We start from the raw sequence: 25,067 nt of genomic DNA on the forward strand, positions 1-25,067 counted from the left end.
TTTAATAGATTTAAGCATGTTTTAATAAGTGTTATGACTCTCCTGTTGCGGAGTCAGATGCATAAAAAGCATTGTGCTCAGTTAAACAGACAAAATGTTGCCATCCATTAACAATTTGACTTATTTATTTGGCATCTTTATATTCTTGTTTGTTACATGTTGTTGTTCAACAAATGACATTTGATTATAAATTGTAGTAATATTTAATGGAAATTCTTTGGCAGTTTGGCGTTACATTGTTCCGCCATAAGATAGCAACAGAGATCAATATGATCAGTTCTTAATGGTGCAAATATTTTTCCTCAATGGATATTTAAATCTACAGCTAAACAAAATCATCACAAAACAGGTAAATCTCACCAAGTCCATCTATCTCTTTTATATTTTTATTGTTTTAATAATAATATAGTAATGTAGTGGTGTTTGCTTTGATTTTTGCCAACTCTGTTTGTCCAGTTCTAGTTATCTAAACTCATTAGCTTTGATGTCTTCTGTGGTGTTCACCAGGTAGGCTGGATCCAGACTGGAATTGGTACAATTTCTAGAATCCTTTGAATGGACCTTCTAGGACAGAAACAGGAAAGCATAAGTACACAAATTAACATAGATTCCATTTATATATTTTTTCAGACAAAAGATGAGTTTTTTTTATTATTTATTAGTTATAACTGTAGAATAAAAGTAAGGACAAAAATGTATAACTTAAGAGTCTCAAATATTATATATAGTACAATGTCTTTGATACATTCATTTTGACATTGCAACTGTATATATTCCCAAATCATGTTTAACAATACTGTATATTTTTCCAAAGTATTTTCTATAATATTCTTTCTTCAGGAAAAAGTCTTTTGTTTAATTTTAGCTAGAATAAAAACAGTTAATTTTTTTTAACCATTTCAAGGTCAACATTATTTAATAATAATATTTTTATTAAGTAATATTTTTGATTGTCTACAAAACAATCCATCATTATACAATAATTTGCCTAATTACCCTCAATGTCACTTTAAGCAGAATACTAGTATCTTGAAAAATATATAGTCAAATTTTTACTATTTACTGTCATCATGGCAAAGATAATATAAATCAGTTAGGGATAAGTAAACAGAAATGGAGGAAAAAATTAAACAGGGTGGCAAATAATTCAGGGGGCTAATAATTCTGACTTCAACTGTATATGTATGTATGTATGTACAGTATGTACAGTATGTATGTATGTATGCATATATAAAATCCATCATTCCAAGGAACATTCAAACAGGGTCGCAAACTTGTATGCTTGCAACTATACCTCTAGAGCTGTAGTCAAAAACAAAGTTCCTAACTGTGCTCTATTCCCACTTATTCCCCCTATGCCCTATTAATTTTCATTTAGAACATTCTAACATTTAAACTTGGAATGATTTTAAAAAATGCATTAAGGTCATCTCTCTTAGGTGTAATTTGCTTTCAAAGTATTCGTACAGTTCAGTTTTACCGATCTTCATGTTTATAATTGTGCTCCCTTCACAGTGCATTTTACAGTTATGCCTCATGACGAAAGCTATAGGGGACCTATTATTTAAAAAGCTGAATTTACGTTACGTCTCCAAAGCTTGTGAAACCAAAAAAAAAAAAAAAAACACATAGCATACGTTAATTATTTTCATTTATAGTGGGTTATTTATTAAGTATCTGTACTGTATAACACATGTGCCTGTGGGTCAGAACATTTCTGCAGTGGTTTGCATGTCAAATTATAAAAGTAGACTTTTCCAAAAAATTTAAATTTATAAGCAATATCCTAAATAATCATCATCATCATTATTATTATTAATATTAATGTAGGATTTTTTCAAATTTCCTAATAATCCTATATGTTCCATTTACATACATTTCAATTAATATGGAAAGCGAGTGGATGTTTTTACCATAACTAAAATTGAATTTTTAACAGGTTTTGTGTAAAACAATATAATTTGCACAAAGAAATTATGGGGTTCTTCTCTGAAGAAGTTGATTATGCCTGTTTAGAGCGTCATAATGGATGTTTTACGCTATAACTGACATGGTTTAGACGATGGATCTGTGACTGAGAAACTGCAGGTTTTGGGAAAACACTCGTGACTACATCGTTTTTTTCCCAAACAATGCATCGTACTATGATTGTGCAGCTGCAAGTTATGTCATTGTTTGTTTTTTCCTTGTTTGTCGTTGCACCCCAGATCTGTTAATGAAATGTTATTTGAAATGTTAAAAAAAAAATACAAATAAAAAAACATTTTAAAACTTATTTTAATAGTTTTAATATTTTGGTGCTTTTTTATTTCATTACAAAAGCTCTAAGAGAAAAGATTTTCAAGAACCTTGTTCACATGTTTCTGCATTATTACAGATGTACTATGTTATTAGTCACTTATTCACTTATCTACAATTAAAAATAGTGACAATGTGGCATAACTCTGTTAAATGCTTAGTTTCTGTTACTGGTAAATATAAATATTTAGATGATCAATACTACCTTTGCTACTGCCTGATACGATTTCGTTATCTAACATATCTGTCTGTAAGGTAACATTGGTCTCACACTGCTCTGTTCTCCTCACATTACAACACAATTACTCTTCTCTAACTGCTGTTATGTCTGTTGGTCTGTCCACAGGCTCATAATTGTATGGCTGTGATGCATCGTTTGTGTGAATGTCTCAGAATATCTTATTTTGGCATCCAAACGTGCACCGCGATCAGTTGTCTTCATACTGTTTATATGTGCGATCTTCCTAGTTCAACGTCACTTACAATCTGGTGATTTTTCACATGCGGAAGAACATTTATGTGACTAAAACGACTACAGATGGCTTAAAAATAAACTTTAACGTGTATTTTAAAGAAAATGTAGTTCCTACTTTACTCTCATGCACATTGACTCACTGGGGTGTCTAACCTACAATATGCTCTTTAAGGCATGTGCTGTTTATGAACTAGCTTTAAAAACAACATACGAGTCACATGAGTTCATATGTGAATATCACTACCTTAGTTAGTTGTTAGTTCATTGTTTGCTAATGTAATACAATTTTCAACTACTCTTGAACTCCTGTTTAAACTGTTTATTTTGATGGAAACGGAACACATTTCTACTGCTTTTCAGTGTAAACACGTATTAGATCAACCATTACATTTAAACACAGGAGTTCCAGAATAATTAGAAATGAGTTAAGGATAATGTGCCCCAAGTAAAATCATCCTGACAAAGATAACAAGTTTATGTTAGTCACATTTAGCTTATGTAAAAACAAACATGAACTAACAAGTAATTAAACTAGATTTATTGTATTTAGATCTATTGGCATTTACTGTTAATAGATCATGGTAAGAAAATATGCTATTTGCACTTAATGTAAATAGCCATTGCCATTTTCTTATTCTGTTGGCTAATATTTTCCAAATAAACGTTTTTTCCCATGGCATACTATAAAAATAAATAGGCTATTAGTTCATTAACATACCATTCTGCTTTCTCCTGCTATATTATAAAAGTGATAAGTATTAAACGTTTATTGTCTCAATTGCAGGTGTCTTTTTGTTGGGTTGCTTTTTTCAAAATGAATCGTAATATTGGTGCCCCATTCAGGGTATATATAGGCAGAACTGTATAAACCCAGATTTAAAAAAAACAAGGATTTTTAAACACTTTTTCCAGTACTTTTTTTTTTTATTCAAGACTGACATGCAGCGTACTGAACACCTGAAATGTATTCTCAGCAATGCACTTTAAATTCAATAAGAACTCTCCAATTTATTCAAATAAAATACATTAGTAATGTAGTAATTAATAATATATTCATAAATAAAAATATAATAAACCTACAATAAATGTGCTTGTAAAATAAAAAATAAAGTAATGTATTTGTTTATGTTCTCTCAAAGATGGAAAGAGAACTGAAAATTTGTACCCAAGTAAAAATACTACTACATTGGTAAAGTAATACTACTAGTAACTAATACTAATATTAAGTGTACAAGTAAAAGTAAAAAAGTACTCTTTTTTTAAAAAAAATACTCAAAATAAGCAATTAGTTAGTTTAATAAAAAAACTGATTTTCATTAAGGCCCTTTTCAAGTGTAAACTTGATAGAATGGTTCAAGTGTTTAATCACAAGGCTATATATATGGGAATTTGCACTACCAAAGGAAGTGTGGTTGCTTTTTCCTTCACCATAATTAATTTTTCAATACCACTGGCAGAACTATAAGGCCATAGATATATTTGATGTCCATTTTATTAAACAATATTTTCTACTTTGAAATGTTTAATTAAAGTATATGAAGAAAAGATTGAAATTGTCTTTTATTTACACATTTTACACTATTTTACTTATTTGCTCACTGCTTTGCAATATGGCAAATTTGTTGAATATATAGCTTTACAGCACATGAAAATTGTTTTACACTTGATTTTAAACTAAAATGATTTTACAAATAAGTACACTGTCAGTAATGAAATAAAAAAAAACAAATGACTTCTGTATTTGAAATATGACAACACTAAAATTTTTGAAGCAGTGTTTTAAGAGCCTTGTTGTTTACTTGCAACATTTGCAGAAATGATTGAATGCACAATACCTGCATTCCCTCGTCAAAATTCAAATTGTATTTAGAAGAGTGACTGACAGGAGGAGAGTCAGTTGCTGTTAGACAAAAAAAGTCTGAAATGTGATTCGGTCAGAATGGCCGGAATAAGAAAACAATAACAGACATCTCTATGGTAAAAACATTTGAAAAGCATTATGCCAATTAATCATTTGTTTTTTAAAAATCATTTTTTTAAGTCCTTACAACAGAGAAAGGCATTTGCCCGTCCTTACATTTCACATAAAACTACACAAGACTGTGATAAACTAACACTATTCAGTTGATCTGAAACCCCAAATACGTTTCCCTTCTGAGTTCAAGATTAAACTCAGAGTTGGTTGAACCACCTTTCTGAAACAGACCCCAGTTTGAGCATCAATGTGCTGCAGCTCTTTTTAGAAATAAGGGGCAGAGACGAGCAACGGTATATGTTTGAACTTTAAACACAAACACATTGGGCTCTATTTTAACGATCTAGGCGTAAAGTTCAAACCACAGGGCACAAAAGCATTAAGGGCGTGTCTGAATCCACTTTTGCTATTTTAAGGACGAAAAAATCCACTCTGCCTCATAGCGCATGATCTAACAGGGTTGAGCTTATTCTCTTAATGAGTTATAGGTGTGTTTTAAGAATAAACCAATCAGAGTTTCATCTCCTATTCACTTTAAGAGACTGTTGTGTCGCGCCTTGGCGCATTAGCTATTTACATGGCGGACTTTAAAGGTGAAAAACTAAACGCTTCATTACCAAGAAAACAGTTAAATATCTGCAGTGTGAAAATGAGAGAATGAGCCTCCTCATTTTTTACTTTCACTATCTTTTGTAGATAAGAAAACATGTTGTACACACAAATCAATTAGCCTATACCGAACTAATTTAGTTTGATTGCAAAGATTTGTTCTCTATCTATTTCTAAATCTATTTCTAAATTCAAAATCTATTTCTAAATTCAATTCTAATTTCCAGCAAACGAATAAGTGAACAATTATAAGGAAGTGTGCTCAAACAACTGAGTTATTTCCAAACACGTATGCTATGCCCCATATGGTCCAAAACCTGACAAGTGGACAAATCTAAGCTTGTTTAAAAAAAAAAACAAATATACACATGCAAATGGATTTACTATTTAAACAACATGGTGGAAACGGCAAAACTAGTGTTGCACTGGTCTAAAAATAGAAACGCGTCTTGAGCCTTATTGGGCTGAGTGTATGATAGGGCCCATTGTATTACATATAATAAAACAAAACTGTTTGTTGTGTTTTTCAATTTTCATTATGTAAATGTAATAAGCTCATTCTGTTATTATGAACATATGGTTGACAGACCTACCTAGTGGTTAATCCCCCATTCATGCAGAATCAAGGCATCTAGTGTATATAATCATCCAACTGACTACAGGCATCAGGCCATCCTGGAAAACAAGAAAAATATCTTCACTAACATTGTAAAAGCTGCACATATACTTTAATTTTATAGATTTAAAAAGTGATTGTTCACCAAAAAGTGAAATTTACTCACTATTTACTCTCCCTCTAATGCAGGGGTGTCCAAACTCGGGTCACCCTAATCAAACACACCTGAAGCAGCTAATCAAGTTCTTACTAGATATACTAGAAACCCCAGGGCAGGTGTGTTGAAGCAAGTTAGAGCTAAACTCAGCACCACAGCGGCCCTCAAGAAACCTTCAAGGGTTTCGTTAATCTGTTGGACAAAAAAAATAACAGTAACCACTTATCATTTATGGAAGTCAATGGGTAAAGGTTTTTAACATTTTTCTAAATAAATTTATTTGTTTGGAACAAAAACAAACTTAAACAGGTTTGTAACCATTTAAGGATGAGTAAATGAAGGCAGAATTTAAGATTTTGGTAAAAAAAAAAAAAAGCCAAATATAAAACAAGCATCTTATTAAACGTATGGAACAGGCAATAAATATGCTGATGATTCAGTCTTTATGAGCCTCTTTTATGGCAGAAAAGAGAAACATGGCCATTCTTGGATTTTTTTCATAAAGTGATGTAATGATTCTAAACGTGTTGAATAAAAAAACATAAAGAAATGTGTATAGACTTGAGAAAAAAATAAAATATAATATAATATAATATATTGCACCTACATTCATTAATGGAGAGCATACAGAAAAGTTTTTTGACCTGGTTTTAGAGATAGGACTCGTGGGTTAAGTGTATTAACACTCAAGCTAAGCAGAGACATTGTTTTTTGATGTCCTTTTGAATCAGCAATAAAATGCTTAAGATATTTTACTCTGCTTTTATTAAAAGTATATTGACTTGTTTGCAGTATTTGCTGGTATGGCAATGCTACTGAGAGTCAAGAAAAGTGTTTAAGGAAAATAGTCACCACTTCTAGTAAACTGGAATACATTTACAAAGATGGAGTGGTCATAAAGGCAATCAGTATTGTGGCTGATTCAATGCACCCATTTAGTTCCTCATCTGACTATTTGCCATCTGAGCAGAGATACTAGCCGCGTTTCCACTATCGCGCCTAAAGCGAGCGAGCCAGGGCGAGCCAAGGCCAGTGGCGTTTCCACTGTCACTTCCGGGGCCTAATCGGGCCAAAGCGGGGCTTTCTCGGGGCCAACGGCCAGCCTTTTTCGGCCCGCCGAATACCTTGGGCCAAGGAGGGCCAGCCGGGGCTTCGGGGCGGAGTGAAAGGAGAGGCGGGCACAGTTTTCCGATCGCACTCGAGTACATGTGCCAAACAAATAAATAAATAAGGGAAAGAAAACATCTGGAACAAATTATAGGCTGGGTCTTTTTTGCATATGATCGCCCTTAATTTCTCTTTTAAATGTAAGGCTGTTGCATAAAATGATAGTTTTAATAAGTCACTTTTCTTTGCTGCATCTTTGATGTTTCAATAACGCATAATAATCTTTACACCATATTAAAGACACAGCAGACAGTAAAGGTTTTCAAGAGGTTTTGTCAAGTTTAATACTGTAAGTGTGTTTTTGCGCGTTTAGATGCCTGTGTGTGTGTGTGAGACCGAAAAAAAGAGCGCTCCATTCATAGCTCTGTTGATGCCGCGAGCGGCTTTTTTCTTTTATTTTTATTGTTTTAATTTATTTCGGGGATAATACACTATATATAGAACAGTAGGACATTAAACTTTACAAATTTCATGTCCACTTTTGTAGGCTCAAAACAATAGTGTCATATCTAGATAAAATAGCCCTATATTGAAATAATTTAAAGAATTACAAATATTAGATAGGCCTATAATAAAATCACATTAAATAAATAAACCAATATAAAACTAACAAAAGCTATAGCTATAACAATTAGGTACTATATCAAACTGTTTCAAATTTATATTAAACTTTCATTTTTCAAAAGCCTCTTTGAAAAAAAGATTTTAGATATTTTCTAAAAAAATAAAAATAAATAAACACCGGAAAATGTTTTAAATATTATTTATAAAGTATTTGGATACGATGAAATTAATCAAATCATGCAAACAGAGCATTTTCGGGGTGAGTGAAAGCAGAAATAGGCGAACTTTTTTTCTGTCTGCAGTTGCGCAGCACTTTTTTGACGGGGAAAACTGCAAGTTCAAAATGTGTTCTGTGTCCTCAAACAAGTGTGTATGTTTTTATATGACGTGGTAAAATTAAAAAAGGGAATTTTAAATACATAAAGAGCTTTATTAGTGCATAGCTGCTGAGCGCAACGAAATATAGGCAATATTTTATTACGTGCTGTGCTGAAACACTGAACACTTTCCTTTACTTAAGATATAATAAGCAACATCTTTAAATAAAGGGTAAATCACCTAACCTAGTGTCATAAAGCCTATAGGGGGAAAATAATCATGTTTCAGTTCTCTCCGGAGCATTTGGGATGAATGTTGGACAGATTCTGTCTAGAAGATGTTATAAAATACATTTTATATCGAGTTATTAACTGAGAATTTTATATATGTGGTGTTATATTATGGATGTGTGCGCTCCCTGCGCTCCGGGTCCCTCCGTTGGTGGCAAGACCACTGGATTTCGATGCCAGTCGGTCGGCGAGTAAATGAATGAAAACACACAGGCATGTGCGTATAGACATGCGTTGTACTGCTGTACAGTAACGTGTCATTTGTTTGTTTTGGTTGTCCTAATTTTAATAGTTTCGTGATGATGTGATGGTGGGCTTTATCTGCATGATTCTCGCTGAAGTGGGCGGTTTGAGTGATGTTCGATTCGGGGGATGTTCTGGAGGCGGGGTTTGCGTGACGCGCTGCGAGCTACTAGCCCCACAGTGGAAACGCGACATGATTTCGGCCTCACTGCTCAACCTCCCGGGCGATTGGCCCGGCCTGGCCCGATATAAGCCCTGGCTCGCACTGGCCTGATAGTGGAAATGCGGCTACTGTCTCCCTGTGGTGTCAAAAACAGACTAGTCAGCTGGACTGCTTATTGTGTTTTATTCTATTTATTTATTTTATATACTGTTGAATGTGAACATGTTGTCTTTGGCATGTTGTTTGGTGTGATGCCTGCTAAATAATTCTGCAAATCAATAACAACTAAACAAATATACAAACTAGACAAATAACCCTACCTACCTACTATCTAACAGCATAAGCGATGATTTTCGCCTGCACCTTGTAGTACACTCCTTTTTGAGAGCCATCTTGAAACCCTGAGTGAATCCAAGTAGACAGACAAACAGCTTATGGAAAATTCAAATTCTACATAAGCTCATATGCGAGGGCCACAAAGATGAAACACTGCCTTCATTCTGGTTGAAGATAACGGATGTACCTCAAACTACAAAACAAAATGATGAAACAGGTAAGATATTACATATTAATAATAAAAATGCCAGTTATCATCATCATCACCATCAGTATTATACATTTAAAAAACAAAAAGAACATATTTACATGAAATCACACATTTTCGAAGGTCAATCATCATTAATTAATCCATCATAATCTGTTCTTTCCTTTCCCAATGTATGATCTCTTAAAATATAAAGACGTTTCCTGGATACACATTTATTAATACTAGCATAAAATGTTTAGATGTAATTTATGTGAGGCCTAAAAGAAAAGACTTAAGCAAATTTAAATAAAATTACATAAGATGAATAAATACAGGACCTATGCTACTTGGTAAAAATAGGTATTGGCAATGAAAATATATATTTTTTATAATAATTACAACATTTTAGAGTTGGCTAGTTTTTAAAAGAAAAGTTTTAAAAGATTTGTTTGACCTTTGAGTTTCTAAAATTCACTCTATGGGGAAAATATTAACTTGAGAGCATTTTAAAAGATATAGGCACCATTAAATCAAAGAACATAATTGAATATATAAATATAATCAATATACATGTATATTATTTTAACTGTAATATTCACATTAATTTATTAATTACTTAACAATTATAATACAGTTATTATTTTTTTTAAACATCATTGTTTTAATTATTTATTAGGAATTGAATATAGGAATTGAGTGAATAGGCCTATATATGAATAATTTAGACAAATACAAAAATGCGATTAAATAATAAAATCAATAATAATTTAATAACCCTACACAGCACTTTTTATTCATATCTAATGACGATTATAACACAAACAATAACACATTTTAATCTTCAATTATTCATTAATAAACCTTTTAATTTGTCACTTTTTACTCCGTGACTAGCCCGCGAAACCAGGCGGTGGGCATTATATAAGTTGAGGTCTGTGCCCATCGCGGACACAGCCTGGGTCATTTAAGTGGACATTCCTAACGAACATAACTGCCAGTTTTCCTGAGGTAAACGTCTTTTTTAACTTTATCGTTATATTTTATTATAAATTGGTTATAACTTGTTCATACAAGTACCTACGAATAAAATGGTGTTTTAAATATCAAGAATAATGGTTATTATATCGAGTACGTTATTCATTAATAAAGATGAGGGGTATTTGGCGCTTGTTTTCGTGTTAATAACAATAACGTTATATACAATGTCAGAAAAATGTCGCTTCTAGTAAATGTACTACATTTACTATTCAAAAACAGTATTCTCGTATTTTTTCCGTGTTTTCTCTACAATCGCTATATGTAGGCTATCTTACGCCGCTAACGGTTTAAACGGTAAAAGCCGTTTAGCAAGTATGAAGCATTTTACGGTAACTAACGTTAGTGGTAACACAAATCCGACTGAGACTTTAATTTAGAGTCCGTCATATTATTTGTTAGATTAAAAAAGCAAAACAATACTACAAACAAACAGCAGGTTGTCCCACATTTGGTTTGACTGAATCAATGTGCGTGTATTACAGTGCCTGTGCGTCTGTGTGTGTAAAAAGAGCGCCAGCTCATTCATTCATTACAGCCAGGCTATGAGACCAAGAAACGCTAACGTTACACTTTTAAATTAATATAATAAGCTGTAAGGTCTCAGTCGGATAGAGTGCACTCTGCGTTTTGCTTATCTTATAAGTGCAATTTTAGGCTATGTTTTCAGTCTTTATTAACTGTGTAATCTGTTTTCTTTTCAGTGCCGACTGCCCCTGCTTCTTGTAAGTACCATTGATTTTATACACTTTAATCAATTAAAAAAAAAACATTTAAAACTACAAATACTTTAAATTTAGACATTTGCAATAAAACCTAATTTTGTCTTGTTTTTTCCCTTATTTTGTTAACATCAGCTACCCCAAAGGCTCTTTTAAGGGCCGAAAAATATCTTTGGAAATGTAAGTTTTAACTGACAATATTTACACGTCTCAATATTTAGGTTTAGACAATTTAGACCCGTTTTGACCCGGGACCTTTAATTATTATTATCATCAAATTAAAATTATAATCTTATATATTTTTATAATTTTTAAAACGTTTATCATTATTATAAATTATAAATTGAACTGATTATGAATTGAAATCGTTTTTTAAATCAAGATAAGTAGGCAAAACCCGGGAAGGACATTGAAAGGTTTGTGGTGAGACACTGTTTAGTTGCTTGGTATCATTTTGAAATAATTAGTTGTCAAGTGAATTTGTTGATTCATCCAGTATTTATCCGACAGGCTTAGTAGCAGCAAAGTTGGACTATGTGTTTTTCACATTTTTATAACATTTTAAGTTAACACATCTTTGTATATTTTTAATAGTCTGTCTCTAAATGTAATGTATCTCTGCGTAGAACCTAGCCTGGGATCACTTTTGCATATGCAGAAAACATTTATTTAAATTAAAAACCGAAAATATCCTTAACTGTTTAATTAATGCATTAACCCAGTAAGTGTTTTACAATGTCATGCAGTTATGACACCTGTCGAAGTTTAATGTAGCTTGAACACACGAAGAACATTATGTGACATAAGTGACGCATCGCGACATAGTCAGTGACACTGAACCGTGGGGTGTGCAGGTTACCATCAGGTTACCAAAGCTTAAACCATCTCCTTCATGTAAATATCATTTATATAATATGCACTAAAGTCTGGCCTATATTTGACGCTTCAGTCGACGTTATCAAGTTAATTTTAAGTTGAAAACCGTTTAGCGGAAATGAATTATGTGATCACGTGTAAAAAGAAGGTTTTCACAAATCAGAGAACTATTTGATGAGAGAAAACGCAGAAAGTTTGACAAATGTGGGTTTTCTAAGTTTATGTATAGTTAACGTTACATGAAGCCATGTAAAGCATTTTTTCCCACTTTTATAGAATGTCCCTAAATAAAACTTTCACCTGTCCGCTAATGCGAGCGCAATTTGCGTCAGGCTGATTATTTGTCACCATTTACACACCAAACAATGCAATATTTATTTATCACCTTATGATTTATTTCTCTTTTAATCTATAATGGCAAGCGCATGACCGACGCCTCACGGAAGCCACAGTTCAGTGTCCCACCTAACGTTACTTCATCATCTGACAAACTACAACGCAACGCTAAATTTATTTACTAACGTTAACGTTTCCTTACGTTTTATCACTCGCTTTTAACCCTAATACCCAGCGCATGGACATGTAGAAACTGACATTGCTAATTCCTATGCAAGAATGAAGTAAAATATTTTCGCCAACGTTAGCCTACACAGACTTCATATGATGTCCATATTTTCTTGATTTGTAACACATTAGAATATAGTAATGACAATAAAATACTTACCTAGTCAGCCTTTAGGTGTTTGAAAACATTAACAATGCCCACAACAAATGCAACTACGATACTGCGAATCCCCGAAGCATGCGAGAATCTCGGCGGGAATTTTTTCTTTAGCACGTTTTTGGCGAACGACACACTGCTAGTTTATACCGCCGCCTAACGGAAAAATGGTAATTTACTCCAAGACCAAAAGTGTCCCTAGGAAATAACTAAATAAACACTTCCTAATAATGATAATCCAATAAAATTTTATTTGTATAGCACTTTTCATAATTACTCCAAAACAACTTCACAAAAGGTGCAAATATTAGTTTTCACATCTTAACCAGGATTGTTAATAATTATGGAGGGCACTGCAAATGTCGATGATGCTGTTGGCCCGCTAAAAATCAGCATACAAGAAAAAAGTCATAGGTGAAATTAAACATCTTTAAGAATAAAAATGTAAAGTCTACTCATGGCTTCTTGTTTGTTACTGGATTGGAAGGTCTTATCACTGGCATTGTGTTTCACATTCTTTGCAAATATCTTTATGCAATTTCAGATGTTATTTTACATATTAACATATAACACAAAAGATTTGTTTAAGAACTGTGTTTAATTGTTAAATGCCTATTTTCGCAGTCATCCTGCATCTCTGACTTGTCATAAATATTAATTATATTAAAATTAAATAAATATATTTTTAATTTGCAGACATGTAATATCTAGTGCATTCAGTGATGTTTTTCTTTTTTTCAGCAGAACACAGAACATCTGAGCTTTGTAAGTATGTTTTAACTGTATAATACTGTTAGATTAATTAAAGCTACATAATGTTGTATGTACAAAAAACCGGCAACCATCATCCCAGTCTCATGTTCTGACTTTAACAACGCATTTAACAAATGCCTGGCTGGTCCATGATGGTCTTATATATATATATATATATATATATATATATATATATATATATATATATATATATATATATATATATATATATATATATATAACTTTTGGTAGTTAAACACGTCACACAGTTTTAAATACATGGTACATAAAGGCAATGATAAAAGCTTAAAAGTTAAACTGATTGAAAGATGTTTGCATCAAGTCTTCTATCACTTTATGTTGAACATAAAATGTAAAAATTCTTAGATGACATAAAAGTAGTGTTGGATAGAGTACACTTTAGGAAACACAGATATAATCAAAATATCACTCTAGCTAAATTAAATATAACTTTTGTACCTTCAGGAAAATACTCATGTGCACCTATAAGCTTTGGCAAAACATGCCTTTATCAGTATCAATGTCATAATGCATACACATGCACATGCACATGAGTTTGCTTTTTAATATATTAGCCATGTGTTAGCCATATATTAGTTAATAAATATTATTAACTGTCATCACGGCAAAGATAAAATAAATCAGTTATTAAAAAAGAGTTATGTCTTGAAAAATATCTATTAGAATATTATGTGCTGTCATCATGACAAAATAAATCAGTTATAAAATAAATCAGTTATTAGAAAATAGATATTACAACTATTATGTTTAGAAATGTGTTGAAAATGTTCTTATACACACACACACACACACACACACACACACACACACACACACACACACACACACACACACACACAGTTGAAGTCAGAATTATTAGCCCCCCTAAATTATTTGCCGCCTGTTCATTTCTTCCCCAATTTCTGGTTAACGGAGAAAATATTTTTTCAGCACATTTGTTATCATAATAGTTTTAATACCTCATTTAACTGATTTATTTTATCTTTGTCATGATGAGAGTAAAAAATATTAGACTAGATATTCTTCAAGACACTTCTATACAGCTTAAAGTTACATATAAAGGCTTAACTAGGTAATTACGTTAACAGGTTAGGGTAATTAGGCAAGCTATTGTATAACGATGATTATAATGATGTATAACGACGAACTGTAGAATATCGAAAAAAAAAAGATATATATATAGCTTAAAGAAGCTAATAATTTTGTCCTTAAAATGTTTTTTTTAATAGAAATGTCTTTTATTCTAGCCAAAATAAAACAAATAAGACTTTCTCCAGAAGAAAAAGAAAACATTATCAGACATACAGTAAAAATTCCCTTGCTTTGTTAAACAACGCTGGTAAATATTTAAAAAATAATAAAAATAATTCTGACATCTACTATATATTTTTAAATAAAATTATTAGCCATCATTATACAATGACTTGTCTAATTACCCTAACCTGCATATAGTTAACCTAATTAACCTAGTTAATCCTGTAAATGTCACTTTAAGCTGTATAGAAGTGTCTTAAAATATATCTAGTCTAATATTATTTACTGTCATCATAGCAAAGATAAAATAAATCAGTTATTAGAAATGAGTTATTAACACTATTATGATTAGAAATGTGTTAGAAAATTCTTCTCTCTGTTAAACAGAAATTGGGGGGAAAAATAAACTGGGGGTTACACTGTGTGTGTGTGTGTGTGTGTGTGTGTGTGTGTGTGTGTGTGTGTGTGTGTGTGTGTGTGTGTGTGTGTGTGTGTGTGTTTTAGTATGTATGTATGTGGTTGTCCTATTGAACATAAAATAAGATAATTTTAGGAGATTGTCCCCAAAAATTTGTTTCTTTTGCTAAACACAAAAGAAGATATTTTGAAAATTTGAAAATCCAGAAGCCATTGACTTCTATAGGACTTTAAGTTTCAACTGGATATCAATGGCTACTGGTTTAAATTTTTTAAAAATATTTTCATTTGTGAAAAAAAAATACAAAGGGGTGTGGAACCCCTTTAGGGTGTGTAAATGAAGAGGTTTTTGTTGTTGTTGAATTCTGAAATAAAGTAAAAAAGGTTGCATGCGATTAGTAAACTAATTATTCAGGGAGATAATAGATTAAAGGCAATTACATATATTTTCTATGTGGTTTTAATTCTTCTTTTATTCATACATTTTTTTGTCTTTCAGGAGAATTTCCAAAGCAACAACATCACAAGATCCAAGTAATAATACATACACAATACATTAGAACCTAAACATGTATAGACCTAGCTCGTATAGAAATACAAATATAGCTTAATACATGTGCAGTACATGTACAAAATATTGACAATAGCACACATTTACACACATCACAATGTCCTACTGGACAAAAAGAAGAAAGACTTTGGCCACTGTGCAAGAGATAGAACAGGAGATTTTGAATGAATACAAAATACAAACAGAAAACAATCCCGAATCTACTGCACAAGTTAACGCATCTCAAAACTTTGAAAATAGAGATGAATTGCCTTCTTGCAATATAGTTTCCTCTCTTGCGACCGACCACGATAACCCATGTTGGCTTGATTCTGATTCTGAATCTCTTTCTGACAGTGGTAGTATCTCTGATACAGACCAACCAAATGCAGAATCTGACAGCAGTAGCAACGATTCAGTTAATCAGTTGCAAAAAAAACTGCAAACATGGGCAGCATCTTTTTGCATACCTCTCATAGCTCTAACAGCACTACTGGCAATCTTGAGGTCCGAATTTCCTGATTTGCCCAAGGATGCAAGGACTCTTCTTGGCACACAGACAAAGGTACCTGTAACTAAGATATGTAATGGGGAATATTACCATTTTGGCCTGGTCAGTTGTCTACTGAAGACATTGGACCATATTGCCAGTTTGCCAAAAATAACAACTCTTGCTTTGCAATTTAACATTGATGGAATTCCCCTTTTCAAAAGCTCCAAAACTCAATTTTGGCCAATTCTCGGAACGATTGACTGTGACAAAACACGATCGCCATTTATAATTGGTTTATTTTGTGGCAATAGCAAACCAAGCTCAGTCTGGGAATACTTGAGAGACTTCATTGCAGAACTGAGGATAGTTCTGCGTGAAGGTATTGTGAGGAATGGAACTCGGTTTAAGGTTGTAGTCTCCTCCTTCATATGTGATGCCCCTGCAAGGGCATTTGTCAAACATGTCAAGTCTCACAATGGCTACTATGGCTGTGACAAGTGTTCCCAGACTGGAGTTTGGTCCAATAAAATGACGTATCCTGAAACTGACGCACCTTTACGTACGGACGATGACTTTGAAAAAATGAAAAATGAAGAACACCATTTGGGTAACAGTTTAGGCCCCTTGACTGGAGTAGTAAAAATGATAACCCAGTTTCCAATTGATTACATGCACACCTGCTGTCTCGGAGTGACAAGAAGACTGATTCAAATGTGGATGAAAGGCAAACAGCTCAGAACAAGGTTGTCTTCACAGCAAATTCAAAAGATCTCAGACAGGCTTGTTGCTCTCCGTCCTTTTATGCCTAAAGAATTTGCCAGAAAGCCTCGTTCGTTGAGAGATGTGGATAGATGGAAGGCCACAGAGTTCCGTCAATTTATGATCTATACTGGGCCGATTGTTTTAAAAGGATTTGTCGAAAATGAAATTTACGACAATTTTATGCTCTTTTCTGCTGGCATGTTTCTGCTCCTCAGCCCTGGCCTTCCTGGTTCAATGATAGAAATTGCCAACAAGATTCTGTCATCATTTGTAAAACATTACAGCCAGCTTTACGGCACAGATGAAGTTGTTTACAATGTTCACCAAGTGATTCATCTTGCAGAAGAGTATAAAGCATTTGGCCCTCTTGACAACATATCTGCATTTCCATATGAGAACTACTTAGGAACACTGAAACGGTTGGTTAGAAAACCAGATCAACCTTTGCAGCAGGTTGTCAGAAGACTATCAGAAATGCCCACAAAACAATCTCACAAATCAAATCAAGAATCACATCTCTCTTCAAGTACAAAAGACCCAAAGCTGGTGCATTTCTCTGATTGTGTTTTATCACCAAACCAAGGAGACAACTGCATTCAAATTGACACAGGCATTGCTGTAATTAAGAACATAATGAAACAGGGTGAAACTGTCCATTTAGTGTGTCAGACGTTCAAGAAAATGGAATCTTTTTACACTTACCCGTGCGACTCCTCTGCAAATGGCTGTCACAGAGTCTCTGTCTTGCAAGAAAAGACTGATTTGGTACCTTTGTCTAGTGTAAAACAAAAATATGTCCTTCTTCCAGAAAATGAAAACAGTTTTTTTGCGCTACCCCTCATCCATTGTAGATAAAGTTCCCTAAGCATAGAAAACACAGTAAATACTTACATGTAGTGTCAGCTTCTTTTGGGATTTTTTTAATAATGCTAACCACAGACTAATTGCATCAAAAGTAACAGTCTGTATTGCGTAATTTATGTGTGTGCACATTATAATACACATATCATACATGTGCCTATATATATATATATATATATATACACACACCTGTATGTATGTCTGTATGTATATTTTGCACTATTACAATATTTTTTATCAATTGAATTTATTACAATACTAAACATACAATACATATTTTATATATAAATAGTTATGTTTATTATACTAAATATATACACATACACAGATCTTATATAATATTTATACCCTCAGACCTTAAAAGGTACTGCCCCAGTGACAGCTTTCATACCTTTATTTCTAAAAGTGTATGTATGTAAACAGTTTTTTTTCTATTCCTGTTATTTTCCCATACTGACATTACATAAAGATAAATGCATTTACACATCCCTTTTACATATCACACATCACAGGTTTGTAATGGGTATGGGAGCTGAACACGCAGCAACCCATAACAAACCACACATATTGATTCACACTGAGATCTAGAGATAAGAGATCTTTTAGTTACTTTTTTTCCTGTCCTAAACAGTGATGGATAACCAGTGTTATGCACTGGTAGAATTCCCTGACAAGGGAACAGATGTTGTCCCTGAAAATTGGCTTTTGGGTCAAAAATGTTATTGGCCAAATTACAATCCTACAAAAATAAAGACAGCTGTGAAGAAAAAAGAAGCTGTCAAAGACGGATGGAAACTATTTGAGCCTGTTCGTCTACTTAAAAAGTGTGGTAAGAGTTGTATGCAAATATTAAATTATTTATTATCTCCATGAACTTGTTACTATTCAAGATTCACTGAAGATTTTTATTTATTTTAAATAAATATTATTTATTGTCTATATATTATTAGATACCTTAGAGAAAGCACAGAAGATGCTAAAAATGTATGTGGAGTCCAATCTCCCTACATCTGAATTAACTTCTGATGAAGAGGGAAGTGGAAACAAAATAAAAAGAAAGAAAAGGTTAACTTTATATACTAAAAAAACTATTAAAGTGATGTCTTATTGATAACTAATTTGAGTGTTTCACTTCACAGGCCTAATCCACGATTTATTGACTTCTCAGAAAACGATTCTGATCAGGACATAACATCACATAAATTGAGGCTTGCTGCAGCACCCCCAATAGATTTTACAGGTAATGAACTTTTTTATTGTAACTATTAATTGTTACTTTTTTCAGAAGTAACAATATCTTGTTAAGGGTGATAAAGTAATTATAATAGAAAAAGTTACATTAAAGTTACATTGCTAGTAATAATATAGTAGCATTTCTGTTTTAGTCTTTTTAACATCCTGCTCATTCTGACATTTTTGTAGCTATGAATGCTTCAGCAAATCTGGCTTCAGGACAGACTGATTCAGGCTGCCATGGTAAAAATGCACATTCCCCCCAGTAAATTCACTAATTTTCTGAATACTCCACAAGTTATTCCCCAGTTTAGGCATCTTTTCCTCTTTAAGCTGCAGTCACATTGGGCTTTTCCTCGCATAGACTCCCATTCATACGCACGCGAATGCGTCAGACCGGAAACGCAGGGTCATGCGTTAAGTTTCGCAGGTTGCTGCGGTGCAAAGTTCAAGCTTGGTGAACTCTGACCTGCGAAATCGCATCACTTGACTGCGTGAGACCAATCGAGGATTAAAGCTACGGTCACATTAGAGATTGAGCATGCCAAATTCTGTCGTGCGGCACTGCGAAAAGGGACGGGATTAAACAAGTTTATTAGACATTTTAAAAAAAAGCGAGCGATTGCTTCATGTTTTAAAATTCTGTCCAGGGATGTCATGCTTTGATCTTTTGATTGTTTTTCTCTAAACATAAATTTTAAACATTGACCAATGGCTTGCTTTTTTAAATGTCTAATCATCTAGTTTAATAGCTACTGCCCCTTTTCACAGCGCCGTACGACAACATTTTGCATGCTCAAACTCTAGTGTGACCACAGCAAGGCTTTCTAAAAATATCAGTGCAGGTGTGTTGAGGCAAGTTGGAGCTACAATCTGCAGAACACCGGCCCTTTAGGGGTTTGGGCACCCCTACCATAAGTTAAAACATGAGCGCATGCATTGAACACCACAAGTTCTCTTTCGTGATATTTAAAACCATCAATAAACCTTAAACACTCTTTTTTTTTACCTTTTAACCTATTTTCTCTATTAGCCTATTGATTTTTCATAATCATTGGAGGCCGAAATTGAAAATTACTTTTGATTAATTGCACAGTCCTGTAATATTAGCTATTATGGCGAAGTCGTAACTAACTTAACTTTAAATGACTTACACTTTGAAACGTTTCTCCCTACATCCAAGTCTTGCACAAGTAGCTCTAATGAATGTCCTGGAAGTTTTGGCGTCAGTCACTTGAGGCAGGTAAAAGCAACCAATCGCATTGTCTCAGTGTTTGGGAAGGGGAGTACTCCCGTCGGTTAACCCTTTTGGAACCTTTTTATCTTAATTGTTAACAGAGTATTATTTTATTTTGAATGCGATTAAATTATTGGGTGGAACATATCAATGATTGGTTAATATTTGTGGGATCTTGTCCAGAAAAAAACATGCATTTTTATTTTTTAGAACTAAAAAAACTTTCATTTGTTTTTAGTCAATCCAAAAAGAGGACATATTGAGCACCATGGGACAAGCCATGTACAACACCAAGAGTGTTGGGTAAGTAAGTTACTTAAAATGTATATATTTTTTATTACTAATTGCATTATTAAAATTGGTTTCACATTATTTTCGTTGTTATTTTGATTAATTTTCTATGAATTAATTAGAAATTAATTGTATTATTCAGTCAAACATAGTCTTATATCTTTAAAAATTAAGTTTTTTTAATAGCACACATAACAATATTTAGCTAGCAAACAGAATTACTATGCAAAAAAGTAATGTATGTGTATATATATATATATATATATATATATATATATATATATATATATATATATATATATATATATAATGTATGTATATATATATATATATATATATATATATATATATATATATATATACATACATAGGGTATATATATATATATATTTTTTTATATATAAATATATCAAAACAACAAATTTTTTCGAAACAATGACTTCATATTCCATACTTAAAATGTGTGTTCATTCTTAAATTTCTAAATCAAATTAATTTATTTAAAATAATAAAAAAGAAAATTATTTAGTTTTTACTCTGCTATATTTCCAATATCAAATTTGTAACTTTTTATGTTTTTCATATAAAAATGTTTTTTCATATGAAAATAAGATAATTCTGTGAAGCATACTTATATAAAAAACTACTGTCAAATTTATTTGCAATATTTTAGGCAGGTATATTATAAGTAACTGCAATAAAATTTCTACAAAATTAATAGTAATCTTCATTTTCTCAGCCTTTAAATGAAATAATTATAGTCACTAATTACTTTGCAATTGCACCAAACTCACCAGGACCCAGCCTACCTTGCACACCAGAACACACAATATAATGAAACACACCAGGTCACAGCCTACCGAGCACATGAAGACACTCACGAAGGACACCAGGACAGACACCATCAAGCACACCAGGACAGACACCACCAATCCCACCAGGACACATATAGAGCTCAGCTGGACACAAGATATAGTCCTCACTTGGACCCACAGTACAGAGCTCACCAAAGTACATACTACAGAGATCACCAGGGAACACTGAGTGAACTGGTTAATGGTAATGATTTAAGCAAATACATCTACACTACACCTTTATGTTAATTTCATGCTCATTCCTCACTTTGTAATGCATTTTATTTAGTTTGGACTTAAACAGGCTAAACTGTATCCACTAATACATCTTGACATCCATGTTCCTTGCATTTTTAAAGAGCGATACATGGACCAAACCTCAAGTCAGACTGCCTCCGCCCTTGTTCCCAGTGGTATGTTTTTCTAAGTGTAACCCCTCAAAGTTTATTAGAGATTGTTTCACCACATTTCTAATCATAATAGTTTTAATAACTCATTTCTAATAACTGATTTATTTTATCTTTATCATGATGACAGTTCATCATTTTTCATTAGATATTTTTCAAGACACTTCTATACAGCTTAAAGTGACATTTACTAGCTTAACTAGGTTAATTAGGTTAACTAGGCAGGTTAGGGTAATTAGGCAAGTTAATGTGTGATGGTTTGTTCAGTAGACTATCAAAAATTAGCTTAAAGGGGCTAATAATATTGACCTTAAAATGTTTTTTTTTAAACTGCTTTTATTCTAGCCAAATAAAACAAATAAGACTTTTTCCAGAATAAAAAAAATATTATTTTATACTGTTTATATATTATACTGTGAAAATATCCTGAATCTGTAAAACATAATTTGGGAAATATTTAAAAAAAGAAAAAAAAATCAAAGGGCCTAAAAATTCTGTCTTTAACTGTATGTATATATATATATATATGTGTGTGTATATGTGTGTATGTATGTAGTGTTTTGGTTTGTTTGTTTAATCTTAGTCTTTCAATTACTAATGACAGAAATTAGCTTGAGTTTCTCCCTCTACAATATTTATTAACTAATTGATTAATTGTTTTCTTTGCAGAGTTGTCTCCTTTTAAAAGGAACGTTTTGAAAATTTTATTGGAAATAAAAAATGAGCAACGAGAACAGAGGGCAATGATACAGCAATTACAGGGAGCGCCAATACCCATTCCACTTCAAGCCGAAAGCAGCTTTGCTTTCCCAGCACAGTCACTGGATGACTTTGATGCCCTTGAGAAGATGCTGCAAAATGATGCTGAGACAAACAGATTGGTATGTCTAGTAATGTAGTTACAATTATGTTTCACTTTTTTTAGGTCTAGGACACACTAGATCAGGGATAACCAAACTTGTTCCTGGAGGTCCGGTGTCCAGCAGATTTGAACTCCAACCCTATAATTAAACACACCTGAACAAGCAAATCAAGGTCTTACTAGGTATACTTGAAACATCCAGGCAGGTGTGTTGAGGCAAGTTGGAGCTAAACCTTGCACAATAGTATCTGGATGCAGCTTTTTATGATGCAAGTTGAGATTGCATCACTTAGCGATGCAATGTCAGACACAATGCACTCAATGGAGTGAGTGACGTCACTGTGACAGGTAGGGTTAAGAGTGGGGTTAGGTGAGCACATTAAAAAGCATTGATGCAGCTCAGATTGCACTGCACCAGTTCTGCATTCAGACCCCTCTCACCCTGCAGGGCACCGGATCTTCAGTAACGAGATTGGTAATCCTTGCACATGATGTTCATATCTTTAAATATTATTTGAAAATGTTAATACATTTTTAAATAATAGTTTAAGATTTGAACATATAATAACATTAGTAAATGTTACATTAGTAAAAACAAAAGTTTACTAATCCCATTAGCCTATTAGTTCCTCATCACTACAGCAAGAGTGCTCTTAGGATTTTGTTAATGTGGTGGCATGGGACAGAGGAACTAATAGGCTCATGGGATTAGTAAACATTTTATATTTAATAGCCATTTGATCCTTAATCAAATGCTAAGTTTTATCTTCATCATAATCTACACTACTACACCATAAAGCATCTAAGAAACCTGTTTTGATATATTTGCATTAAAATTATGGTTTGTTTATCTAGATTCTTTTGGTAAATTTGTGAACAAAAGTTATTGATGATTGAAGTCAACAGATAATGCCAAAAATAAAAAATAAAAATGTCAAGCAACCTCTCAGATATCAATCAAAATTTGCAATATTCCATCTAGATAACTTAACTGAATGTTTTGTCTGGTTTTGTGTGGATTTAGATGAACATTTATGTTAATGCTGATGTTGATTCTCATTAGATTTGCCAGCTGTCACTACTTGGTGGACTCAACTTGCAGGACACTGTGAGACGCATGTTAAGCCATGTTTTAACAAACAGGTTGGCATCCCATTTTAATTGGGCTGGACGTGGAAAGAAAAGGAGCTTTGAAGCCTCAAATTTGCAAAAGACAATGTTCCGTAAGTAATAGTTGGTTTTCTGTACAAACAATCTCTAAAAAATGTAGACATGATTAAATATATTAGATAAATGTGAAAAAAATAACACAATGTTAGTTTTTGTTCTTTTTTTACTTTCAGGTGCATTAAGAAATACTTCCCAGGGGAAAGAAGCATCAAAAACAGACTTTAGCGAAGTAGTAAAAAAATGGTTACGTTACGCTCCAGACAGAGATGGTGGCAGTGGACGACAATAAGTTCCAAAATGAGATCTTGCTAATCAGTTTGTTTTGTTTTGTTGTGTTGACTGTTGACAGTTTCATCTAATTTTCAAAATTTTTAAATGACATTAAATTTAAGAAAATTTTTAAATAAAAAAGTGTATTAGCATCTTATTGTCGATAAAGGTGTAAGTCTTTTAGGTGTTCAGTTTTAAACATAATAAAATTAATAATATTAGATTGTTTTGGTGAGATTTCCATTAAAATGCCTGTAGGCCTGTAACATTCAGCTATATGAGGTAGGCTACAATTATATTGTTTTAATGCTTGTAATTAGAATGATTAATTGAGTAGTAATAGTGTAGTAATTAATATATATATTTTATTTTATATGTAGGTCAGTATGTGGCGTGTTTGCCGTCAAGACCATACAGTACGTGCATTCCACTGAAATGTAAGTTTGTGCATTTTTACCGCTACATATGTTTATTATAAACACTGAACATGGGAGTTTGTGTGTGCTATTATTTTTTACAGACTCTTAGCTTCTACAATGTTTAAATGTATATCCCCAGAACAATATCTAATAGATATTGTAAAAGTATCTTTAATGTTTTTACATTTATCATTGGTGTTTTTACATGCTCCTTTTCACAGAAGCATTGTGTTTGTTGCTGCATGCGATTCAACCAACAGGAGAAGATCTTAACGCTATCCACACTTGTACGATGAGAATGTGAGTTTCACAACTTCTGCCAGTCACAAATCCAGAGACCAAGATCCTCTGTCTTAGTTAAAAAAAATCATATTAGGGTTTAGTTAGCCTACATTTTCTTGTTTTCTATTCTCAAAGTTAATTTACATGCCAGCTAA

The 25,067-nt window shown here is 32.8% G+C and overlaps 1 protein-coding gene and 3 long non-coding RNA genes across 13 annotated transcripts in view; 2 read left to right on the forward strand and 2 right to left on the reverse strand.

Annotated features, from left to right (window-relative positions):
* LOC101886157 (uncharacterized) lies at window positions 1-12,849 on the reverse strand. Of its 6 annotated transcripts, none has more exons than XR_012402720.1 (6): window positions 12,759-12,849; window positions 9,200-9,404; window positions 6,140-6,322; window positions 5,951-6,032; window positions 4,609-4,673; window positions 1-561 (listed from the first exon to the last, which is right to left on the reverse strand). It is a non-coding gene; the product is annotated as an uncharacterized lncRNA (long non-coding RNA). The 6 variants fall into 6 exon arrangements; XR_012402718.1 differs by having other exon boundaries at window positions 1-564; XR_012402717.1 differs by lacking the exon at window positions 4,609-4,673 and having other exon boundaries at window positions 1-564; window positions 9,200-9,276.
* The window catches only part of LOC141381964 (uncharacterized), a 1,176,553-nt gene that overhangs the window by 320,157 nt on the left and 831,329 nt on the right, over window positions 1-25,067 (forward strand). The window lies entirely within an intron of this gene.
* LOC110439580 (uncharacterized) lies at window positions 10,348-24,352 on the forward strand. 5 transcript variants are annotated; one of them, XM_068220312.2, is made up of 15 exons: window positions 10,348-10,409; window positions 11,141-11,161; window positions 11,294-11,338; window positions 13,497-13,520; window positions 15,721-15,755; window positions 18,519-18,716; window positions 18,838-18,952; window positions 19,027-19,127; window positions 19,310-19,363; window positions 20,596-20,660; window positions 21,446-21,707; window positions 21,862-21,915; window positions 22,579-22,790; window positions 23,835-23,994; window positions 24,115-24,352. In XM_068220312.2, coding segments are annotated over exons 5-15 (1,338 nt in total). In that variant the 5' UTR covers window positions 10,348-10,409; window positions 11,141-11,161; window positions 11,294-11,338; window positions 13,497-13,520; window positions 15,721-15,754; the 3' UTR covers window positions 24,231-24,352. The 5 variants fall into 5 exon arrangements, with proteins under 5 accessions (XP_068076413.1, XP_068076414.1, XP_073804616.1 ...); XM_068220313.2 differs by having other exon boundaries at window positions 13,500-13,520; XM_073948515.1 differs by lacking the exons at window positions 18,519-18,716; window positions 18,838-18,952.
* LOC141381882 (uncharacterized) lies at window positions 16,234-18,074 on the reverse strand. Its single transcript, XR_012402772.1, has 2 exons — window positions 17,729-18,074; window positions 16,234-17,642 (listed from the first exon to the last, which is right to left on the reverse strand). It is a non-coding gene; the product is annotated as an uncharacterized lncRNA (long non-coding RNA).

This window comes from Danio rerio, chromosome 4 (assembly GCF_049306965.1).
Source record: "Danio rerio strain Tuebingen ecotype United States chromosome 4, GRCz12tu, whole genome shotgun sequence".
In the NCBI taxonomy this organism is placed as follows: domain Eukaryota; kingdom Metazoa; phylum Chordata; class Actinopteri; order Cypriniformes; family Danionidae; genus Danio; species Danio rerio.